Below are 22,017 nucleotides of genomic sequence, written 5' to 3'. Positions count from 1 at the left end.
GGCATTTGTTCTGATAAAAGCAACCTGGCTGCCTGTTAAGGACTAGGGCCAGCATTAATGAATGTGATGCCTGTGTTTAGGCATCAAAAGTGTTTTGTTGAAACTTTAAATGAGGCTATGGCCTGCTCAACACCTATGCTTTTATCAAGGTTCCTAACTTCAGGCATTTTTGACCTGATTTCCTGATGTACTCAGCACCAGCATCTTACCCTGGCCTTATCTGCAGCTGGAGGTGCTCAGCACCCTCTCAGAAATAGGCCACTGAGTTTGAAAATGCTGGCCTAAAGCTTTGACTGTTAATTGGATTCCAGGTAGGCTTCTTTTTAAGAAGAGCTGACAAAGTTATTCCCTGCTGGCTCCTGGCCTTTGGGGCCTAGAAAGCCAGCATCTATGCTCCACTCCACACCCTAAGAGCTTGGGGACCTAGAAATGCCAAAACTAATCTCCAATTTCACTAAAAAAAAACCAAACGTTTTGAGGCCTTTTCTTTGTGAAGAAAACATCCTGCAGGTTTGAAAGTTTTGTGCCTGTTTTTGTGTAAAGAGCATAAATTATTCATGGTCTCCCCTGCTGCTGGGACCTACATGGCACAGAGACTCAACTACTGAGGGGGCCTTGGCAAAACAATCCTAGATGGAGGTAGCTGTGCCACTGCTGCTATGGCTGATGCTATTCCTACACCAACCTCTTTCCCAGCTGGCCCCAGAAGGCCTCTGCCACAAGGAGACAACCCCAGCCCAGGTTAATTAGCAGTTTTCTCTAGCTGACCCCCAAATGAGAGAACACAGTACTTGAATCCCAGCTCTGCCACTGTCTCCACTAAAGGTCTCAGTCAAGCCTTTAGTTCTTGAAATAGCCTAGAGCTTGCTTAGTTCTGCTCCAGCTCAGGTCAAGGGTATTTTAAAGGCTGTTTTAAAATGTTGAGTTTTTGGGAGCATTTTTCAATGCTGAGATCTTTGGAATGTTTAACCCTTAAATAAGTGAGGAAAAAACTAGAGGATTAGTTTCAACAGTGAAATTTGAACAAGGCAATGGTAAAACTGGAAATCCAGAGAAGGACTCACATTAAGCTACATAAAACTTCCGCAGACTCTTCTATACTGCCTCTGTCCTGCTTTGTTTCAGAGGCTTGTACTGGGAGCTAATGTTCTCCTGCTGTTTGAAGCGACATGAGTAACATCTGCTATGAGTGCTTCATTCTTTCTTTCATCCTTTCCCTGGGGAAGGAGCTGTGTATTTTGTTTTGGTAGAGCTCTGTTGCTGTGGGTTGGGATTTTGGGGAAGGTTTCAAAATCTACATACAGGTATACGTTTGTATGAGAGAAGGGAGCCTTTGGCACATGTAGGTGCATCCTGCTCTTAAAAGCATAAGTTGAGGACATCTGTTGTAATACTTAACTGCTCTGAAAGTTTGTTCCATGGTCTCACAGGCAAGTCTGTAAGGAAGTTCTAGCTTCTGAGCAAAAATCTTCAGCTCTTTAATAGAAACACTCACAAAGCAGAGCTTTGCCAACTACCACTTTGTCTCCAAGTGGGAAGAACTTCTCAGGTCATCTCTGAGATGTTCTTGACCCAGTCCACCAAGAAAATTAAGGACTGAGTGTTAGAGCACAATTGGACAAACATGTGGGAAGGCAGTATAGAAAACAAGAGAGCTGATTGAATATGCTCCTGGTCTCCTTTGCTACTGAGGGCCAGTGCTGCAGCTCTCTGTATTAGCTGGAACGTCCTACAGGCTGATGGCTTCATGCCCAGGTATTCTGTGCTGATGGAGTCCAGATGGGAAGCAGCAAGGGCGTGAATCACTGAGGCCAGGTCCCATTTGAACAGGATGAGAAGCAACTGCTGATCCAATTATTTCTTGCCCTAGTTTTCATGTTTCTAAAGTGGGGACACTTAACTACCCCAGGGGCAACTAATTATTAGTCACAAGAAGTTAAGGAAATGTCCTAATTCACCAAAAAGAGATATCATTTTTGTATTGGGCAAAATGGTGCTGAGATCATATAATCTTGGCTAGCATCATATTGAAAACTATCATCACTGATAAAATACTGAAAAATTTACAATTATTCATCAGTTCTGTTAGATATCAATACCTCTCTGATCCAGCAACATCTGTATAAAAAGTAAAGCGAATTCATTCATTCATCCATTCACTCTGGGTAACACCCCACAAGAGTACCTCATTCCTCCCCACAAATACCACAATATGTTGTGTTCCTGGAAGTGTTCAAGGCCAGGTTGGATGGGACTTCGAGCAACCTGGTCTTATGGAAGCTGTCCCTGCCCATGGCAGGGGGTTGGAACTAGATGATCTTTAATGTCCCTTCCAACCCAAATCATTCTGATTATGTGGAATTAATACTAGCACTGGAAACAAGAAAGAAATGGTTACTCCTCCTCAGAGACAGGAGAAGCACAAACACCAGAGCTAACATCTAAGCCTATGTCCAATAAGGCAAAAAGGTGCAGGCACTGGAAACATCATGTGGGCAGGAAAAAGAATTCTTAATAGGTACAAATTCCTTTACCATAATTTAATGAAAATTCACTAATAAACTAGTGATAAGTTTCTTTACTTCCTTATCAGTTAAAAATTCAGTATTATGGATAATGGATGGAGAACACTGTTTTAGTTATATCCACGCACTATAGAGAACTGAATGGTCCAGGTGTTCAATTAGAAGATTTTTCATCTTTTGGGGGAAAACTAGGCACCCTATAAATGCATCTACCTTTCAGCTTCCTTATCTGGTACTTAGAGATTGTACAAGCCTATTTCAGAAAAGCCCTTATTATGTTAAGCATGTCCTATTAAAAGCTTTCTATTCTAAAAAACAAACATTTTTAGGGACGCACTTTTTAAATTCCATTTCAGAAGTATAAATACACCATATAGGCTTTTTAAGCATGTTAGTACAAAAATTCACAACTTGGAACATTCTTAAAGCATAAACTTCTAACTGTTACAGAAGGTTTCCATTTGCTTCTTCCATATGCAGGTAGTATCTAAAAATGTTTAAAGCTGGTTCTGTAGCTACTGAGCACAAAGGTGTTTAAAGACAGTTTATGGAGCACAAAGAAAGTGTCAAAAGAATCTTAAAGATCAAATTCCTGTAAAATTTCTTTACTTCAACTTGAAGGTTGAGCAATACATTGAAGGTTTGATTTTCAGGACTGGTTGTTTGTTTTCTGTTCTCACCAGAATGTGGTCCTGTGGGATTGTGTTGCATTCCTAGTAAGCTTCTGGAGTGAAATAATGGAAACTTCTAAAGAGAGTCCTGCTTGATTTTTGCATTGAGAAGGTGAGATGAACTTGAGGGTATTCTTATGTTCCTACAGGCTACTCTTTCTGAACAGGAGCCAGAAGATGCTAAGTGAAGAATTGCACTGGGCCAAACACCAAATTAAGCACCATTATAACACATAAATTTTCTGTATGCTTGAATTCATTCCCATTAATTATCAGCTGTACCACACGTGTGGAAAGGACTTCTATGCTATTGCATTCTGTCCTGCTCTACTTTGTTCATGTTTCCACCCTGCCTTCCCTACAGCCATGGAGTGCTGACCCTGCCTTCTAATCTGACATGATCAGCATGTCCTGTGGATGGGAGAAACAAATAAAATGCACATTTAATTTAAAAAGTAAAGAACTGCTCTTGATAGAATAACATACTGCTATGCTGCAAGCCCCAACACAAACCATGACAATGAAAGGATAGAGAAGCATAACCTGGAGGACAGTTGCCAAAGATTCCAGTGCTTTAGGTGGTAGATGGCCCGAGCAAAGCAATGCCTCCTAGAACAGGTTTTAAATGACAGTAGGCTGGAGATCAATGTATCTGCAAAAGCAGACACCAAATCTCAGTACCTATGGCTCTGCCTGAGTGCTTTGCTGCCCTTTCACCAGCCTGGGTAGGTAACTGGAGGTAAGAGCAGAAAGACAGTGATCTCAACAGCATCATGGCACTGCAGGCTTTTTTTAAGCATAATGCATTCTCCACTGAGGTAGCACTATCCAAGTTAATTAAAATAAGAATAAGCATAATGAATTAAGTGTATATAAGTAAATGAATATTTTTTGCAAGTGTAGATAAGCCAGAGAGAAGCTGTCACTAAGGATATAGAGATGGGGGTCTAGTAAGAGCCTTCTGCAGCTTGGAATTACCAACACACTGTCATCTAGCCCATGCAGAGCAGAGTTTCCCTCTGTAGCGACACTCTTTTGTGCCCTTCACCAGAAAACCAGGTCCTTCAGTTATGTTGAAGTGTCAGTGAATGAGGCTTAGATAGAAAGAGAAAAATATTTTTCTTACTCTTGGGAAGGAATAAATTTTGAGTGGAAAAACATATTGTTGGTTTATTACAACAAAAAAATGAAGGCAGCTGCTTGAGACCCCATGTATTTTGAAATGAAAGTGTATTTTAGGTGGGATAGACTTATTAGGAGGTGATTGTACACACTCCGTGTGCTTTCAAACTTCATAATTCAGTCATCTATTCTGCTTTCTAAAATCCTACTTAAAATCCTAATTTAAAGCCCTAATTCTACCCTTAAAAATAATTTTTACCCTGTGTTCCTGTTTCTTTCTTTTAATGGTATGTCTTTTGCATACCTGCACCTCCTTCCTTCCTTGTTTTCTTTCTTCCTCTTTCTCTCTCTCTGTCTCTCTCTCTTGTTTACCATTAATAAACATTACCTTACATTTACATCATTACAAATCTGACAACAGGCCATGAAAAGACATTAATTTGACCCTAGTTTTATTCCCCACCAAGTCAAAAGAGGAATTCTGTCTACTTCCCCTCTCTGCCATCACTACACTCCTACTTCAGTGCATAGCTTTTCACATTTAAAGACAAAATAATATATTTATTTTCCATTTCACTGGTCAACTGAATGTTTTATGGCTATCAAGAAGAAAAATAGGATGTCCATTTCTCTCTCCTAGAGAATACCTTGAGCTGCAACAACCTACAGTGCAAGAATCCTGAAATTCAGCTCTGTACCAGGTGGCTTTCTGCCAGCACCTTTTTGAAGCAGCATGGGTTGAATCACCTGCAATTTCTCTTGACCTTCTCTAATTCCCATCCTGATGATAAGCAAGTATCAGAGGAGGTCATGGCAAGTACAGCTTTGAAGTCAGGTATCAAATACACAATGCTATCATAACCCCCAGGTAACAAGTGTGGTACCTGCAGCTCTGTTTGGAAGAAGAACTTCTGTGGACACTGTGTGCAGTCATAGATCTTGTCCTCTTGTCCATGGGCTGAGAAAATATGTTGCTGCAACTTGTTTGCTTGGACAAACACTGAAATATTAGACAAAGAACAAGCTTTTAATTATTTAATATCAGAAGTGAAGAGTTTTTTATAAACAGTTTCCCAATAACATTGAGTAATTCCAGGATGTAAAATTAAGCAAGTGCATTCGGATTTCACCTTACACTGTTGCTATAATGCATACCAATGAATGTCATTTATCTACAAAGTGTGATGCTTCTTCTAAAAGAAATGAACGGAAACAGATCCCTAGTGTAAGGGAAAAAAAACCCAACAACTGACCAAGAAAATAAAAAAAGAAAAAAAAAGACCCTGTCATGACATCCAATGAAGATTTCAAGGATAAAGTATCTGAAAATGCCATTTCCTGTTCAGAATTATTTCTTCATGCTTATTGCACTTTGAACACACACAAAACTTATTTCCTAGCAACCAACAGGTTTGAAAAGCACAGATGCCAAAGTCCTGTTTACTCTGTGTGCCTAAAGTTAAAGCTAACAAACAGCTCTGTATTTAAATGTGTTAATGTTAAAAATTATATCCCACAGCTATACTGGGGCAATGTCTATAAATGCGAAACAGAACTGCAGGTAAATTCTCTTTGGATACTTTAAGATCAACTCTGCCTACACACTGAATGCAAGGGTTTCAATAATATAAACATGTTCAATTTTAATGACTACAAAACAAGGCCCTAAGACTGTGTAACAGTTTACCTAGGAGACATACTATTAATAATTAAATTGTATATGCCAGAGGCAGTGTTTGGGTTGGCAGCACTGACTTCTGATGGATGCCTGGTGCACTGTGACCTAAAAAAGTTTGCATCTACAATATTAATCTGTATAGGCAGGGAAAGGATTTATTAAAGATGCTGGCATTTGACTTTGACTCCATTCCTAATCATTAAAATTATTCTAATTGCAAGGCAACAAAAAACATCAGAATATTGTTCTTCTGAGTCATACATTTTAATCACATTTCTCATTACCCTGGAAAAAAAAAAGGATCAGATTCCATTTTCCATATAAAACTTATATTGGTGATTTTTACTTCTTTTTAATATTCTAGCAAGATGTGCTGAAGTAATTTAATGGCATATTGCTAATAAAGCAGCATTGTTTGTGATTAATGTTCACTGTCTATTTACCCCATCAGCAAAAAGTGTTTCACACAGATTGGAATCGACTTATCTCCCTACTCTTTAACACATTTTACAAGGCTACTGGCTCAGAAATGGAAGGATTAGTTTTTTATCAGGGATCTTGGTCACATGGAGAACCCTCAGTGGGTACTCTCTACATATGCAAGTTTTTATGCTGTATTTACAACACCCCAAACTTGGAAACTGCAGGTCCATGATGTTACACCAAAAAAAGATAGCACCATAATATATAAATGAAAACAAGTAAAAAAATTAGTAGAATCAGTAGCAAAACTAGAACTTGAAGAAATGCCTAACTGAAATAATTATTGAACACAGACACTTTACAAACAAACTGTTTTGGTGGTACTACAATGCTCAGACAAGCTGTGCAGTGAAGAGGAACAATGTATTTTTTAAATTTTATAACCCAAAGAAATGTGTGAAACCTGAACACAGTGAGGTAATAATCATCACCAGCCACTGTATCTGAAAGATGAAAAATTCAAATTTAATTTTCCTGGGTAGCACTCACTTAGGTTTCACTGGGCATGGAGCTGCCAAACAAAGAGAAGTAAAATGAAGGTATTAAAGGGTCTATTTGCTTATCAATGAAAACCCTTCACTTCCATTAATGGAAAGCAGAAACCTTGAATGGCTTCCAGAATTAGCATGCCATTGATGTGTGAATACCCAAAGTGTGTTTTGTCATGTTTGTGATTATCTTTGATTTTCATCTTTTAAAGCAAAATTGGAAATGCAAGCTACATATTAACACTCATGTTTTAGGTTATCATTTTATGAAATGTTCTATTAGGAAGTCCTTAAAAAACTCACAACAACTCAGTAGGCATCCTTTTAATGTGTTTTCATTTCCAACAACAGCATTTTTCTGTTCTTCATTATGGCCCAAACACTGCAGTGCTTAGCCCTACTGGGTCAAGTTATTTTCTCACTTGGGTTTTACTACTGAATAACACCACTGACTTGGGGAGGATTATTCCACACTTGGACTTCTGTCAGGGGAGAGCAGAGCTTGGCTTGTGGCAAGACAGCATGGTTTGCTTTCTAAAGCATATTACAAGGGTGTTTCTTCTCAGCACAAGCCAACAAACACAGGCATGTGGGCTTTCTTACCCCATCAGAGGAGAATGCTGCTGCACAGACTATGCCTGAGAACTGGGGCCAAATTCTGCTCTGAGCTTTATTGTTGTAGATGAAGCATCTGTAGCTTTAAAGCACAAAATTATGGACAGTTTTAACCTGGGCAAGTTTGAAACGTAGAAGTAATGAACATGATACCGTGGAAGGTAACAGACTATCACTTCTGTAATTATAAAAAACTCAGACTTCCGATAGAAGAGCTTGAAATGCACTTCTTACAGATGGATGACTGACCTCCCAAGGAGCTCAGCTTTGTAAACGATTTCTAATCAATATTACTAATGAACAAAATGTAATGTTCCCTCCTAAAACTGACCTAAAGTGAGCACATGACACACTTTTTCAGGGAGTTCTGCAAAGTCAAGCTAAGGGCATGACTGGGACAAGCAGTGATGGGCTCCTACCTGTAAAGCACACTGGACATTTGAAGGTGCCCCCCATGCCTTCAAAGCTGTGCTCTATCAGGTGGCACTGAAGTTTGGCAGGAGAGTCGAACGTCTGATTGCAGAGTTTGCATTCATGGTTCAATCCTTCATCTGCAGGAGAAATCAAAGGAAAATTGAAATTCACCACAAACCTTACAAAGAGAAAGTCCAACACAATCTGTGAACTGGAGCAGCTTTTTGTTTTCCTAAGATCAGGAAACTGGATTCCCCTCAGAGCCTACAATTGCTGAAGTGTTCTCTTATCCAGAATATTTCAGAATATCCAAAGCCTGACTGGGCATTAAAAGCACAGATTTTCCACTTACAATTAGCACTAAGCAGGAATGCAGAGCATTAGCCTTCAGTAGGAAATGATGACTATGACCTGAAACATCGTTTCTTACCAGAGCCACCCAGTCACGACCAAGCACATTTGCAAAACAGCGCATGAGGAATTTAATGCTGATCACACATCATCCTGTCTACCACGGGTAAGAACTGTGAATGCCATTTTTGGCACTCTGGCTGAGGTGGAGTTTCTTGTAACCAGTGTGAGAAGGGTGGGTAGTTTATACCCTCATATCACTCCTACTCCACGTTCCCAGTCCTATGGGTATACATGAAATCTTTTGCAAGCTGCAGGATTTCAAACCTCCCTTTCTGACAATCCTGGATTTTTTCCCCTCTTTATTTGTATTTCTCCTCTGAACAGCCCAGAAAAGTCCCCATGTGCTTTCTGACTCAGCTTTCCCGTCCTGTGGTTTTAAAACCCTTCCCGCTCCCCTCTGCTTGTTCCTCTGCTTCCTCCCATTGTCCTCCAAGGCCGGCTGGTGCCTGGCACCAGGTTCCCTTCCTGAGGGTGCTGCAGGATTCATCCACTCTGCCATGAGGGCAGTCAGCGGCTGTCCTACTTAGAAACAGTTGCTAGGTAAGAAGTGGCTTCCAGCCCTGCTGCAGAGGCCTCAATTCCCACAGCGCCGCTTAGAAAAGGTCCTTCTGTATGTCACCAGTGTGCTACAGGAGTAGCATTGATCTCGCAGGTAAATACTGTATCTGCTTATTAAAAAACAAGTGGGAATGGAGTGCTTGGTGACTGGCACAGCTCCCTGCCATTTCCCAGTCGGGAAGGAGCGATTTAGGAGAGCACCCTGCCCATGCTGAACACCCAAATCCAGGCTGCCAACCTCCCGCTGGACACAGCGCTGCCTGCAGGGACGGTCAGTGACTCTGGTGACGGGCACTCGCGAAGGGTGGTGAGAGCACAGACAATGATTTGCATCCCACAGCTGAGTGGGGGCACATTCCTGCCCCAAATGACCCTTAGGGACTTATAAGAATTGAAAAACATGTCAATGATAGCTCCCAGCTTTCACTTCTCGTTAGTCCAAAAGCTAAATTTAGCCTTTGTGTTAGTCATGGCATCTTTAGCCAAAGCGGGGAATTAAACAGTGTGAGCTAAGCCAGGTGGTGGTGACCATTCTGCAGGTAGGGCTACTGAAAATTACCATTGGGTGGTTTCTATGAGGTGTCAGAGCTCTTCACAATGGAAAGGGATACCCAACAAAGACAAAGATTTACACAAAAATGGTATCACTCCACTGCAGACACAGCAAACTGCAAATTTTCTTTCCTTTTCTACCCAATCCTTCATGAAAGTTCCTGACTGCCTCTGTTGCAAATAGGTAAAGCCTTATAAAATAAGGGCCTTGTTACCCTTGTAAAATCATGGCTCAGACATGCTATTTATGGAGAGTGACTCAGCTGGAATAGGGGTAGAGAGGCATAAGAGACCTGAGAGATGTGACTGCCTCATGTCCACATCGTGATGTGTGGTGGTTGGTTGACTTGGGCTTGTTGTGCCTTAAAACGATGTAAACTGATAACCAGATAATTGCTTTAAAAGGCCTGGTTTTTGCAATAAAGTGGCTTTCCTTTGCACCTGCCTGGGGACTCTGTGTCGCTCTGCATCATCACATACCTCTACACGCTGCAGAGCTTTTAGAGGGTGTGAAATGGAAGGCCTGCTCTGAGTGTCAGCTGAAAAATGTTGGTGGTCCTGGCAATCCTCTGCCCACAGACTGTTCCTGCTGAAGCGCCTGTCTCTGTTACCTACATGAGGCAGAAGAACTTGACTCCCAGCCTGCCTGACCAGGCACCAGTTTGTAGCTGGATCCACTGAGGACAGCTGTCAACGCAAACTCAGGCAAAGGCTTAGGTCAATCTCAGCTGTTTTGACACCATGGCCTCTCTGGAGAGACTTGAATATGGTGGCAACAGACCACAGGCTGCTGAGGTACACGTCCCACTCAGCCATATACACTGGCAGTCAGGCACAATGTCTGATAAAGTCCTTTGCAAAGGACTCCCAGGGGAAGCTTAAGGGTGGGTGACACTTTCTCATCTTGTAGGTGACACCTTTTGTAACTCTTCATAAAAAAATTAAAAACTATTTATCAAATATATGCTAACTACTTCAATAGCAGTGAAAATTTAATGTATTATCAAGAGTCGCCTGGGATTTGGCATTTTGCACCATCACTAGCAAACCCTTCCAGTGTGTTCTGCCTTTGCTACTGCTGAGAGAGGACAAGCACCACCACGGGGAGCATGAAGGAAAAGGACCTGGCATACTTCAGTCTGTAGATCTAAGAGACACAGACACATCCTCCAAGGCAGGTTGTAAGCTGTGTTCTTCCAACAGGCAGCAACCCACAGCTGCGGGCAAAGCTGCAGAACAGCATCCTGAAAAGAGGAGGAAGGCTCAACAAATCTTGTATAAATGCCTCTTCTTTCCTGAACTTGCTAATTAGTTATGAGGACTGTACAGGCTGGCACACAGTATTTCTCCTATATACAAATCTTTGCCATGGTCATTACTGAACAGATAGTTCTGGAGATGGTGAAAGTTCCCCACAATGGGCAGTTACAAGATAGGAAGCTTGTAAGGTGAAGTTTCTTTATCAACCTGATTGTGCTGACACGCAGTCAAAGCAATTAGGTAAAAGGGAGTTCCATCTCAGGATCTTCCACAAGACAAGGTGAAGATAATCAATGACAATTCTCAAATCACAGAGTTACTGTTGGCAAAGTGTAAATGAACCATGCTAATCATTCTTGAGCACAGGAACACAGAAAAGGTGTTCTTCAAATATTCCAAGGAAGAAAGACTTCTGAGAAAGAAATATTTTTATAAGATGCTACAGAAAACAGAGAATGCTTTTTTTTTTTTTTTTGTCTTTCCATTACCTTAGTTGATGAAGAAAAAAGTAGGAAGAAAGGCATGCACTCCTGATGCCGAAGCAAAATTAATTTTAATTACACAGAAATTGTACTTGTTCATGAAGAACTGAACCCCATTAAGGGTGACCCTTATTGTATTTCCCATATTACTCAGATCTAAGGTGATCTCCTGGTCACAAACATCAAAATCACTTTGATTATTCTATGTTACAAATATGATTTTCCTGAAGGCTTATAAACAGGGTTTGAAAAATCCCCTCACCCACTCGCCTGGGGCAGATAAAAAACTTCCCCAGGCAAGAGACATCAATTTGTGCAGAATCTAAGCTTTCTCTTAAAAATAAAATGTTTTTAGTCTCCAAGTTCTAAAGACCATATTTAAAATAAGACTACATTTGTATAACTAACAGAATAATATTTTTCCTAAGTCCCACTGTTTTCACCCATTTTGTGCACACCACCAGCTTTGTTACATCCTTGGAACAAAGGGCAAGATTCCAGACCTTTAACTCAAGAATGTGAGACCAGCCATGATTTAAATTTAAGGAAGACAGCTAAGGGTACGGAATTGGCAGAAGAGTCAGGAGTTCTGGCTTCCATTCCAAACTCCAACGCTGACATACTCTTATCACCTTGGGCATGACAGTGTGGACTGTGTTTCTCAGACTACCCATCTTTAAAGAGGAGGTGCTAATTTTTAATTTCTACTTTAACAGGCTGACCTAATTACTATCCCTTAAGACTTTTAATGCAACCAAGACAGTGGTGCTGGAGAAGAGTCCAAGACTATCTACCTTACTCAGAAGACCCAGAATTGCTGCCATCTCCCTTTGGAAAGGTTTAAGATTATATTTCTTGACACACAACTTGCCTGGATCACACAGCACTGTGGAAGGATGAGGGAACAAGGCTTTGTCCCTGTTCTCTGTTCTCCATAGACAATTTAAAGGCATGGCCAGCCTTTTATCTCCCACTGGCATGAAAGAGCCAGGATGTGGCAAATCTTGCAAAGGCACCAGATGTGGAAAGAGGATGCAAAAGGCTCTGTGTACACAGTGGCCCCTGTCCTAGCTCTCCATATTTTGCAAACAATTTGATAGGGTGCTATGGAAGTGCAAAATATAATATCATTAATAAATAAAAGGCCAGTGAAATGTCATTTTCAGTTTCCATTTGGGATAAATCTGAAATGGAATGGAGTGTCAGATACAGTCCGAAGGACTCTCCTTCCCTGCAGAACAGAGCTGCTGCTCTTTGCTCTTACTCAGGCAGGAAAAAAAAGTAAAAAAAAAAAAAAATTAAAAAAAAGTGCTGAGCAGCTTTAAAAATTCAATCAAAATAATCTGCTCTTTGGAAAGGTGGCGGCTGACAGTAATTGGAAAATACTGTCTGACTCATTTATTAAAGTGAGATTCAGAGTCAATTGATTTAATAACCATTAGAATATTCTATTAAAGATATAATAGGTTGGCACAGCCCTATTTTTTATTAAGAGTTATAGGTAAGAAATAAGCAATGCTATGGAATTTTAGACAACTGCTGTATGGATTAGACTAAAAATATGGCTTGCAAAATAGGTATAAAAGCAGCAAGTATCAGGAGGAGGAATAGCAAAGTACATTACAGTGCAAATGAGTTAGCTGAAGGATGAAAAAGAAATGAACCTTTAATATAAAGCCTGCACTTTTCCAAATCTAACAGAAAACTATGCACTGCATTCCCTGGTGTGGTACATCGTAAAACAAGTCAGCACGTCCTTCACATTATGAGCCCAACAACGCCATGAGGAAGGCAAGAACGAAGTATGCACTGTGCAGCAGAGAACTGGTGCTTACTGTTGTCCTTACGTGGTTGGGATATGAGCTTGGACATGGTTAAGACCTCGCAAGATGGATGGGAATGGTTTACCCACTGCTCATAGACAAACGAGTTTGATGAATGCAGAATTTCTGCATAAGTAAATTGCTTTCCATTTGTAATCTTTATTCAGAGAGTGGGAAAATGTAAACATGAATCAATTCCAAATAAATGCATTTAATATTCATATAAATGTTTAATATTTACACAAATATTAAATGTTTCAATGCAGGCAGGTAGATTTTAATTGAGGTGCAGCCCATTACCTCAGCAACTAACTTGACAATCAGCTATAAAAGCAAATATAATCAGCCTTCGTGCTGAGCATACACTCATATTTGGGGATCCTCTTCGTGTTGCCTACCCACGTACTGCAGAGTTACTGAGCAACTTGTACAGAGGCCGGATGCTCCCACTTGCACCTTCCCTGGAGCCAGTGCTGTGGATGACCTGGCCCAATTTGTGTTACCAACTCAAGGCACAACTTATTCATTTCATGGAATGCCCTGACATTTCAGTATGCACTTTAAACAAGTGGAACCCTTTAAGCAGCCTCTAGACTGTGTGTCCCATGTTTATGCTTCTTGCTCTTCAATAAAAGCAAAACTAGAGCAGCTACAAGCAAATGTTCACTGCCTGACTTACATGCAGCTGTTAAGTCGGTAACCACTGGGGGCCCTTTTATATTGTCTGATCAACACTACAGCCATCACCCAGCACCAATTTGTAACAGTTTATAAGTAACTTTCTGCTATTCGCCCTCGAGATTGTCCAGAAGGATCCTTGTGCTTTCTACTCTGAATAAATCTATAGGCAAAGGTCCTAGGATGATAATGTCCTCCTGGTAAATCAGCACAAGGCTGGGCCCATGCTCAAAAGCAACTGCTAAGAAGTCACGTAAACTCTGCCCTCCACACACAACACAGGAATGAAGTGGCCTGCAGGCCCTGTATTTATTTTTTTTAGGTCTAAAACATGCGCAGCTCCCATATTCAATGTGTTTTCTTTGTAATTTTTTTACCAAGCAAACCATGCCCCTAAACCAATTTCTCCTTCTTCACATTGCTTTCACTCTTCCCTGAGCTAATTCTGCAGCACACATTTATAAGCCAGAGATCTGAGGAGTAAGGAAGCAATGCCATGGATGACAGCTAACCCCTCGGCTACAACATCTCACACAGAAAACAGGGGAAGGACAAAAAACACCACACAACACTGTAATTTCCAGAGTGTACAACCATCCATGCTTCCTAGCTTATAGTGCTGAGCTACCTGCATCTTTTAAGTTCTACTCGTTACACACCTATTCAACCATCAGACACCCTGTGCCACTTCAGGCAACCTCATTCCTGCTCAAAATTTGGTCTTAGGGTCTACTGTGGCAAATATGATCATGACATGTACCCTCAAATGCTGTAGAGCAAATAACAGCTTTTCCAAGCCTGGAAACTGAAATGGAATAGTACCTGTTCCAGCACCCTCTCTCCAACATCTTGTTCACAACTTTCAATTCCTCAAACATTATCATTATCATAACCCCTCAAATGAGAAACATGATCCACCACAGTGTCAATTTTGGTGGCTGACATGAAAAACATGGGAGAGGAGACAAGTAAAGGCAAAGGAGACAGTAAAGGAGACAGTAAAGGCAAAGCATACAGCTGGAATTTGCAGCAAGAAGAATAATGCAGCTGGAATTTACAGCCATGAGAACAGCCTATCATAGAAAAACAGTTTTTGTTCAAGTCCTAATTAATGATTAAATCCTGGCGGGACAAGATGGAGGACTGGATGGAAAGAAGTACACCTGTGTGTTTCTCCTGGACTGTCCAGAGCAAGTCACCATGTGTTAGGAAGCAGGAGGGCAGGGGAAGGATATACTCTCCTTCCTCACTCAATCTCTAGGCACAGTTGTCCTGCACACCTTCCCTCTTGCGCCACATACTACTGCTCATGTAGATGCCTGCATGCTGGTCTGTGTTTATCCTTAACCATAACTTTTAACCAAAATCATGATGTCAGCTGAAGAAACTCAAAACATCAGGCTGCACCTCAAGCAATGTCTTTCCCCTTGCATTTTTTTTCAGTCCAGAATGATTTTTAGGCAAGACTTTGCCCATGCCAAGGAAAGGTGGTAGACAAGATCCTAGCAACAATCCTAAACTCCTGAGTCACCAACAACTGTGGCCTCTCAAGGGGAAGGTAGGGACCAGGCTATGACACTGCCATGAAGGATACTGGCCTTCAGGATAGCAGCAGGAAGAAGATGGGACCTGCACTGTGCTGCTGAGGCCACGCCATGCAGACTCCCAGCAGCTCTGGCTGGGAAGCTTTATTCAACAAGCAGGAAATAAATCCTACAGCCTTCTGCAGTGTTCTGCTAAAGCTACAGTAAAGGGTGCTGATTGATGGAGTGACAAAGAGCTGGGATCCACCTCCTCAATTAAAGTAAAAGTTCATCTCTCCAGGGACAGATTTTGAAATTAGATCTGCTTAAGGGAAAGCCAGTCTACTGCATCTTTCATTCCACTGTATTTTTGTCTGAAGCAAGGGATGCATTTCACTTCACCAACTGTTCACTTTTTTGCTTGGTTGCACTCACTTTGGCTGCTTGTAAGTGAACTCTTCTTACCACATGTGCCTTGTATGTTCTATTAAAACCACAAATGGTCTGGCTTCAGTGAGGCTGTATGAAAATAAAGTAAGGGCAACTGGCAGTGTCTATTTCTTAATAAGTGTCATGTATTCAGCTCAAGTAAGAACGATTTAAATACAGCAAGTCCCCTCTCCATCAAACAGCATTTTCTGGGCAACTGGCTACCAGGAGAGAGTTCAGGAATTCTGCAACAGAGTTATTCACCAACTGATGGGACATGCATAATTTGCTACTCTGTGTCTGTAACTGCACCAGAAAAAGGTATTAAAATCGGTTCAGAAAAAAAGTCTGTGTTGCATCACATAGCTACACACATTACAAGGTTACACTCCATCATTGCAAAAAAAATCCCATGTGATGGAGCTTATTCTGGAAACAATTTTACCATGGGGTATAAAAAGAAATTTAAACCAGTAGGAATAAGCTGAGTGGTATGAGGCATTTGTAGACAGATGATCCAGCTCAACATTTACCTTTTCAAATACTACTTAAGAGAGCACTGATTAAAAACTTGGTGACTGATCCTTCAAATGCTGGCATAACTATTTCAGGAGAGCAGGCCTCCCATCCTTCTAGACTCCTGCCTAGGCTTTCTGTGGGACTAAATTCTGCTGAAGTACAGGGTTAAGCCCTCCATCCTCTCACTACACAGTGAAATACAGATTACCATCTGAATTTTACAGATAAAGAAACTGTACCCCAAAGCTGCATCCCAAACAGAGAATGAAAACTCTCTTACTAAATTACAGTGGTGTAAGAATCAGACCCTGCTTCATCTGTTAACCATTATGAATGCAGTATTGGAATTAAGGTTGGAATTGAGTTTTTCTCTGTTCTCTTCTGTGAGCTAAGAGACTATTTCCAGGAAGACTTTTGGACCAAATCTTCTTTACTGAAGTCAAATTGCAATTTGAATGGCTCAGAGGTTGCCTGAGCTAAGTAGATATTAATGATTTAATCAAACTGTAGGGAGAAAAATAATAAAAGTGTCACATTTGTATTCAGAAGAACTAAGCACAGTAAAAATGTAAGTAAAAACTTCTTGCTATTTTATTTATTTTCTTTAATTATTATTTCAATTTCAGTAATTTTATTCACTGTGTAGGCTACAATTTTGTCTTCTTGTTCTTGCTTTCTGGTTGGAGAACCAGCTTTCTCTGTTATTTGTTGTTGCATACCTACTAGTAATGCCCACTCATCTGGTCAAAGTACAGGTATATCTACTTATAGGTTCTGCACAAAGAAAACACGAACTTTTAAGGTAGAGGAGGATATTTCACATTGCATAAACTAAATACAAACTGTTCTAAATTTAGTGGTACTGGGAAAACATCTCACATGGAGACAATCAAAGTATCAATATTAATTATACACTACAGTGGACCAGCAGTAGAAATTATGTTTCGTACACAAGTCTCATCAGGTATTTCTTTTGTTCTGAGTATACAAAAAGGGTCAGAGTTGCCTTCTTTCTTTTGGTATGAAGCTATTAGATGTCTGGAAGATAAAGTCTCTAAATGCTGAAAAGCTGTTTATCTACAGAGAATTGCCTGCTTATTCTTAAAAGATAGGGAAGAAAAAAGAAAAATGGAAAAAAAGTAGGATAGGATAGGGCTTTCCTGTTATATTGGATATTTGACTCAGGAGCATGAATAAATAACAGTCTTTTTCATATTTCCTAATACATCAGATAGCATTGATATTTTGTTTTCCAAATCTTAATACTATTATATCAGTCAAATATTATTTGGCATCTTTTCACATAGGTGAGAGACACTTGGGAATGAGCAGCAATTGCTGTGATTTTGATCCAGCTCTTCAACTCATTTAGTTGTGTATAAACTTTCTGCTTTATTTCTCCCTAACCTCCATTTCCTCATCCCCAGCCCTTAGAAAAAACAGGGAGGAGGAAGAGGTTCAGCTTGTGAAGGCCCTCAGGTCTATGCTGATAACTGGGCATTTAATTAGATTATTTTCACGTGAGCAAACTAGCAAACTGCTTTGCCTGTTAGGGGAGATCTCCTTGTACAGCAATATATTAAAATGATAAAGCTCAGTTTAATATAAAGAATTATTTATATTGCTCATCTGATTTAGTTTGCGGTTTTATTTAGGAAAGCATGAGAAAGCTCAATTTTAATTTGAGCTAACCTTTCCCTATGTCTCTCTTTGATTCTGCTATAAAGAAAGCAAGCAGCTTTGGGCCCACATATCAAAAAAGGACCAGACTTCATTCTAAACCTGCTCCACTCTCCTTCCCACTTTCTCTGCTGGTACTAAGACTTCACACTGAGCTGAACAAACAGCTTTTGGAATTTTTATATTGAAAGTTCTTCATTTGTGGATAAGAGAATAATGAGGGCCAGTTAGTTATTTTTTCTCTATCTGTTACATATTTGGGGGTTGGCCTTATTTTCCCAAACTCTAAATGCCACTGTTAACAGATTTATTCCAACCCTTGATCAAACCTAATTCCTCACTGAAGCAAAGACACCATTTCCCACCATGCATGTAACTGAGGAGTGGAGCCTAAGAACACAGCCCCTCCTCCAGTGAACTTCGATGTAACAGAATGGCAAAGTTCTGAACTTCAAACAATAAGTGAAAAAGAGGAAAAACATCAGAGTAGAAGAAATAGAGTTGGCTAAAAAGAGATGTATCAGACAGATAAAGATTGATTGGGAAGGAGAACAGATGTAGTAGTAACAATAAACAAAAAATGAGGTAGACTGAAAAGGAAAATGGAGCAGAAAAAGCAGTGAGCAGAAGCAGGACAAGAGCATGAAACCTGTGTGAAAAGGCATAGCAAAGTCTCAATTTAACCCTCACTTAAAGTTCACTGAAGAAATGCAAAGGAGCATACATTTCCAGGCAGAGCTTGGATAATTTAGTGCAGTTCTTATGGCAATAATGACAGCTGTATTTTTACATCCAAATGTCTCAAGCCAACAAAGTTACCACTATATCATTAATAACAATAAGCAATTAAAAAGAACAGCAGGTTACAAAGATCAAACATCAAACTAGGGAAAAAAATACAGGACCATTATGAGAAAAATAAAAGTATAGGCTGTCAGGTCAGTATATAGCCCTCTCCAAATAAAAGTTACAGAGCTGGAGAAAAATGTGGCCTAACATTAAATGAATATGAGGTGATTAACATCAGAGAGAAACCAAAAAATACTTGTAAATCTCTGAGGAAATCTGAAATGTGATATGAAAAACATGCCTATAACAGGAAGAGATAGGTGGCTGACCTATCAGTGGTAAGACATTAGCCTTTTACTAAGGCATACTCTAATAAATAACTGACAAGACTGCATTTGCTGTCTGAAATATTCTCCAAAAGACCCACTGAGTTTTCACTGTGTGGGCAGTTCATTTAAACAAGAAGAGGTAGGAAAAAGCAGAAGAACTCAGGAAGAAAGGGAGGAAGACCCAGTCCAATCCTACATGTAGTGCTCTGTGTACATGCACAAGGTACCTAGCAGTCACTGAAACCAAATTTACTTCAGCCATATGCTGCAGAGTGGGTAGAACGGGTTAAAAACCATGAGATTAACTGAGTGTATGGCTGGAAGTCTGCACTGGGCAGTTTCCCCTCAGAGGGTTTCTCTGTAACGAGGAAAGTGAGTATGTCAATTTTTTTTTTAAATGAAGACTGAGATTTTGATGCAGCACTGTCATTTTGGAGGCTCAGGTTGAAAAAGAAGTACTGAACATTGTGAGGCTTGTGATCAAATTGTGAAACTGTGAAACCTAATTTACCCAAATGAAATGGGGGACACAAAATTAATTCAGATAAATGAGGATTTTGAATAAGCAAGGGACTATTTAGTGCTTTTAACACACGTCCTGGGACATAACCTCATTACAGATCAGGAGCGTTGTGCTGTGTGTTTGTGTCAGAGTGGAAGTGTCACTGACACAACAAATAAAACCAAAAATATCCTACTCCCTGATTGCTTATTTTGTGTTTCCATACACACGCTACACGAGCCTGAAGAATAATTAACACTGCTGAGAAGAAGCAGCAACAGTGGATGAGTCTCACTACAGCAGACCTCTCATCATAGCAGAAATACAAATGTACTAGTTACCGTAACTGTGTTATGTTAAGTAGACCTTTGCCCCACATTATTATAAGTTAGAGGAGGGAAAAGGGAAAAGGAAGATGATATCAGCATTCTTGATGATATTTTATTTATCTGCACATACTGTTGACACAGTTGAAGAATAAGCAGAAGAATGGAAGGAGACACAGAAAACACTTGCAGACACAGATTTTTTTTTTACATTTTGTCAGGGACAAAAAGACTGCCAGTGAAGACAGACATTCCTTTTACAGAGCAATCTCAGTCATTAAAGCCCACAAAAAATGAAAAAAAACCCAAAAAACTGAAAGTGTTTCTACAGCCATCTTGTATAGATGCTTGTAAAACTTATTAAGATGCTGTGGACATTTTCGTTGTGGGCAATTTTTAAATTTCTTAACTTTATGAAATAATTTGACCAAGGCCTGAGCACATTCATTTAAGCTATTATTTAAATATTGTATACCCTGACTTTTTGTAATAAAGGGCAGCTCCACAGGATTTTTTTTCCATCATCAGTCTCTTAATGATATTAAAAAATAAAAGCATTTCTTGGCAGAATGGTACTAGATATGCATTTAACTTGTCTCATCTTTTTTTTTTTTTTTTTAAAGCTGGAGGGCCATCATTTGGAAACCCTGATTCTGTTTAAAACAAAGCATCTTCATCAAAAACCTCACAGGCAGCAAGTTTCTCTACTTTCTCGGCATGTTATGCTTACTTGTCAGTCTTTCTCCAAACAATGTGGGGAAAACAAGCATACGAGATGTAAAGATGTAAAGCAGATAGAATATATCCCCCAGCCCCTTCAATTGCTTCCTTCACCTCACTCAAGAAGAAATTTTAAATGTATTAAACCTGGAGGTGAGCAGAGGGATTAACACTAGGCAGGATTTGAACAACAGAAAATAAGGTCAAGGAGGAATATTATCCCTCTAGTCATATTTGGAAAAACAGGGGCATTTGAGAAGTAAAAAAAAAAAAACAGGGCAAACTCACTTGCTGTGATCTGCATTACTGTGACCAGCAAGAGCCCACTATTAGATTTTACAATGAATTTTTCTAGGCAAAGCATGCAGATTTTGGTTCCACGACACTTTCACAAATAAACAACACATTTTGTTGATGCTCATTTCTGTTTGATTGCTGAACTTGATAAACGACATGGCAGCGGAGAAGAAGAAAAATTGCTGTGTTAAATCCTTGAAAATTATACAGCGGAAAAGGTGGGCAGCCTCTGCAGTTCAGCTGGGCACCAGAAGCCAAAGATCAGAACTGGAAATAATAGCTGACGAGGAATACCTGCAGAGCAGCAAGGAAACTGAGGTGGGGCAACTGAACTGGAAGACGTATCTGTGAGCCATCTATCCACCCCCTTATCTTTCCAACATTTTATGTATGTGACTGACAGGCCCTTTCTCTCCTTCCACCCCAAAAAAGATGAAAATGCAACAAGCTGGGTATGAGGAGGAAAAAAAACCAACTTGAAATTGATTTATAGCAAACAGAAAGTTGGCTGATATACCAAATTACCAGCATTTCTCAGAAAATAAACCACTCTGAAGGTGTCAGTAAAAACTGACAATAGCAGGGAAAGTCCAAATTAAAGTTGTTTCTTCTCCCTTAATTCACTCTGTCGGTAAGATATTACCTCATGTATAGTACGTTAACTTTGAATGAAATGTTCTGTGCCCTCTGTGCCTGAATCAAAACTCTGTCACATCATGGTAAGTCAAATACACCTTCCAAACAACAGGTATCCCTGCTAATTCCATGAGGGATTCTCAAGAAAGAAGTGCAATGTTGCATGGCCAAATTTCCAGTGATATCTCTTCCCAGCAGTGCAAAACAAATCAGTGTTGGAAAAGTTTGCCTACAATCCTGAACATGTGTTTGCCTTTGCGTCAGAGAAACAGCAGAGAGCTAACACTGCTAATTACACTGCAATGGTTTCAAGCATTGAAATATGGAGGAATATAATATGATGATGCAATTCTTATAGGGTTCATGCAACAAGAAACAAATGTCCCTCCTTAGGTCATTTTACCTCTGATATTAAGAAGAGTGCACATGGAGGGCTGACTGATTTCAGCCAGGTGAACACCAATGGAGCACACAGCCTTGTGTGTTGAGTAAGATGCATGTTTT

The 22,017-nt window shown here is 40.1% G+C and overlaps 1 protein-coding gene across 14 annotated transcripts in view; it reads right to left on the bottom strand.

The window, feature by feature from the left end:
- ZNF521 (zinc finger protein 521) overlaps positions 1-22,017 on the bottom strand; it is a 229,217-nt gene that overhangs the window by 21,007 nt on the left and 186,193 nt on the right. For all 14 annotated transcript variants that reach the window (XM_014256456.2, XM_088054957.1, XM_088054955.1 and 11 more), the window contains 2 exons: positions 8,002-8,133; positions 5,203-5,318 (listed from right to left, as the gene is read on the bottom strand). In XM_014256456.2, coding sequence (XP_014111931.1) covers positions 5,203-5,318; positions 8,002-8,133 — 248 coding nt within the window. The remainder of the gene's footprint in view (positions 1-5,202; positions 5,319-8,001; positions 8,134-22,017) is intronic.

The sequence above is a fragment of the Pseudopodoces humilis genome, chromosome 1, assembly GCF_049639895.1.
Source record: "Pseudopodoces humilis isolate 2021_Gansu_Grassland_sample_001 chromosome 1, ASM4963989v1, whole genome shotgun sequence".
NCBI classification, from domain to species: domain Eukaryota; kingdom Metazoa; phylum Chordata; class Aves; order Passeriformes; family Paridae; genus Pseudopodoces; species Pseudopodoces humilis.
The sequence above is the reverse complement of the archived record's forward strand: the minus strand, read 5'-3'. Positions and strand labels throughout refer to the sequence as shown.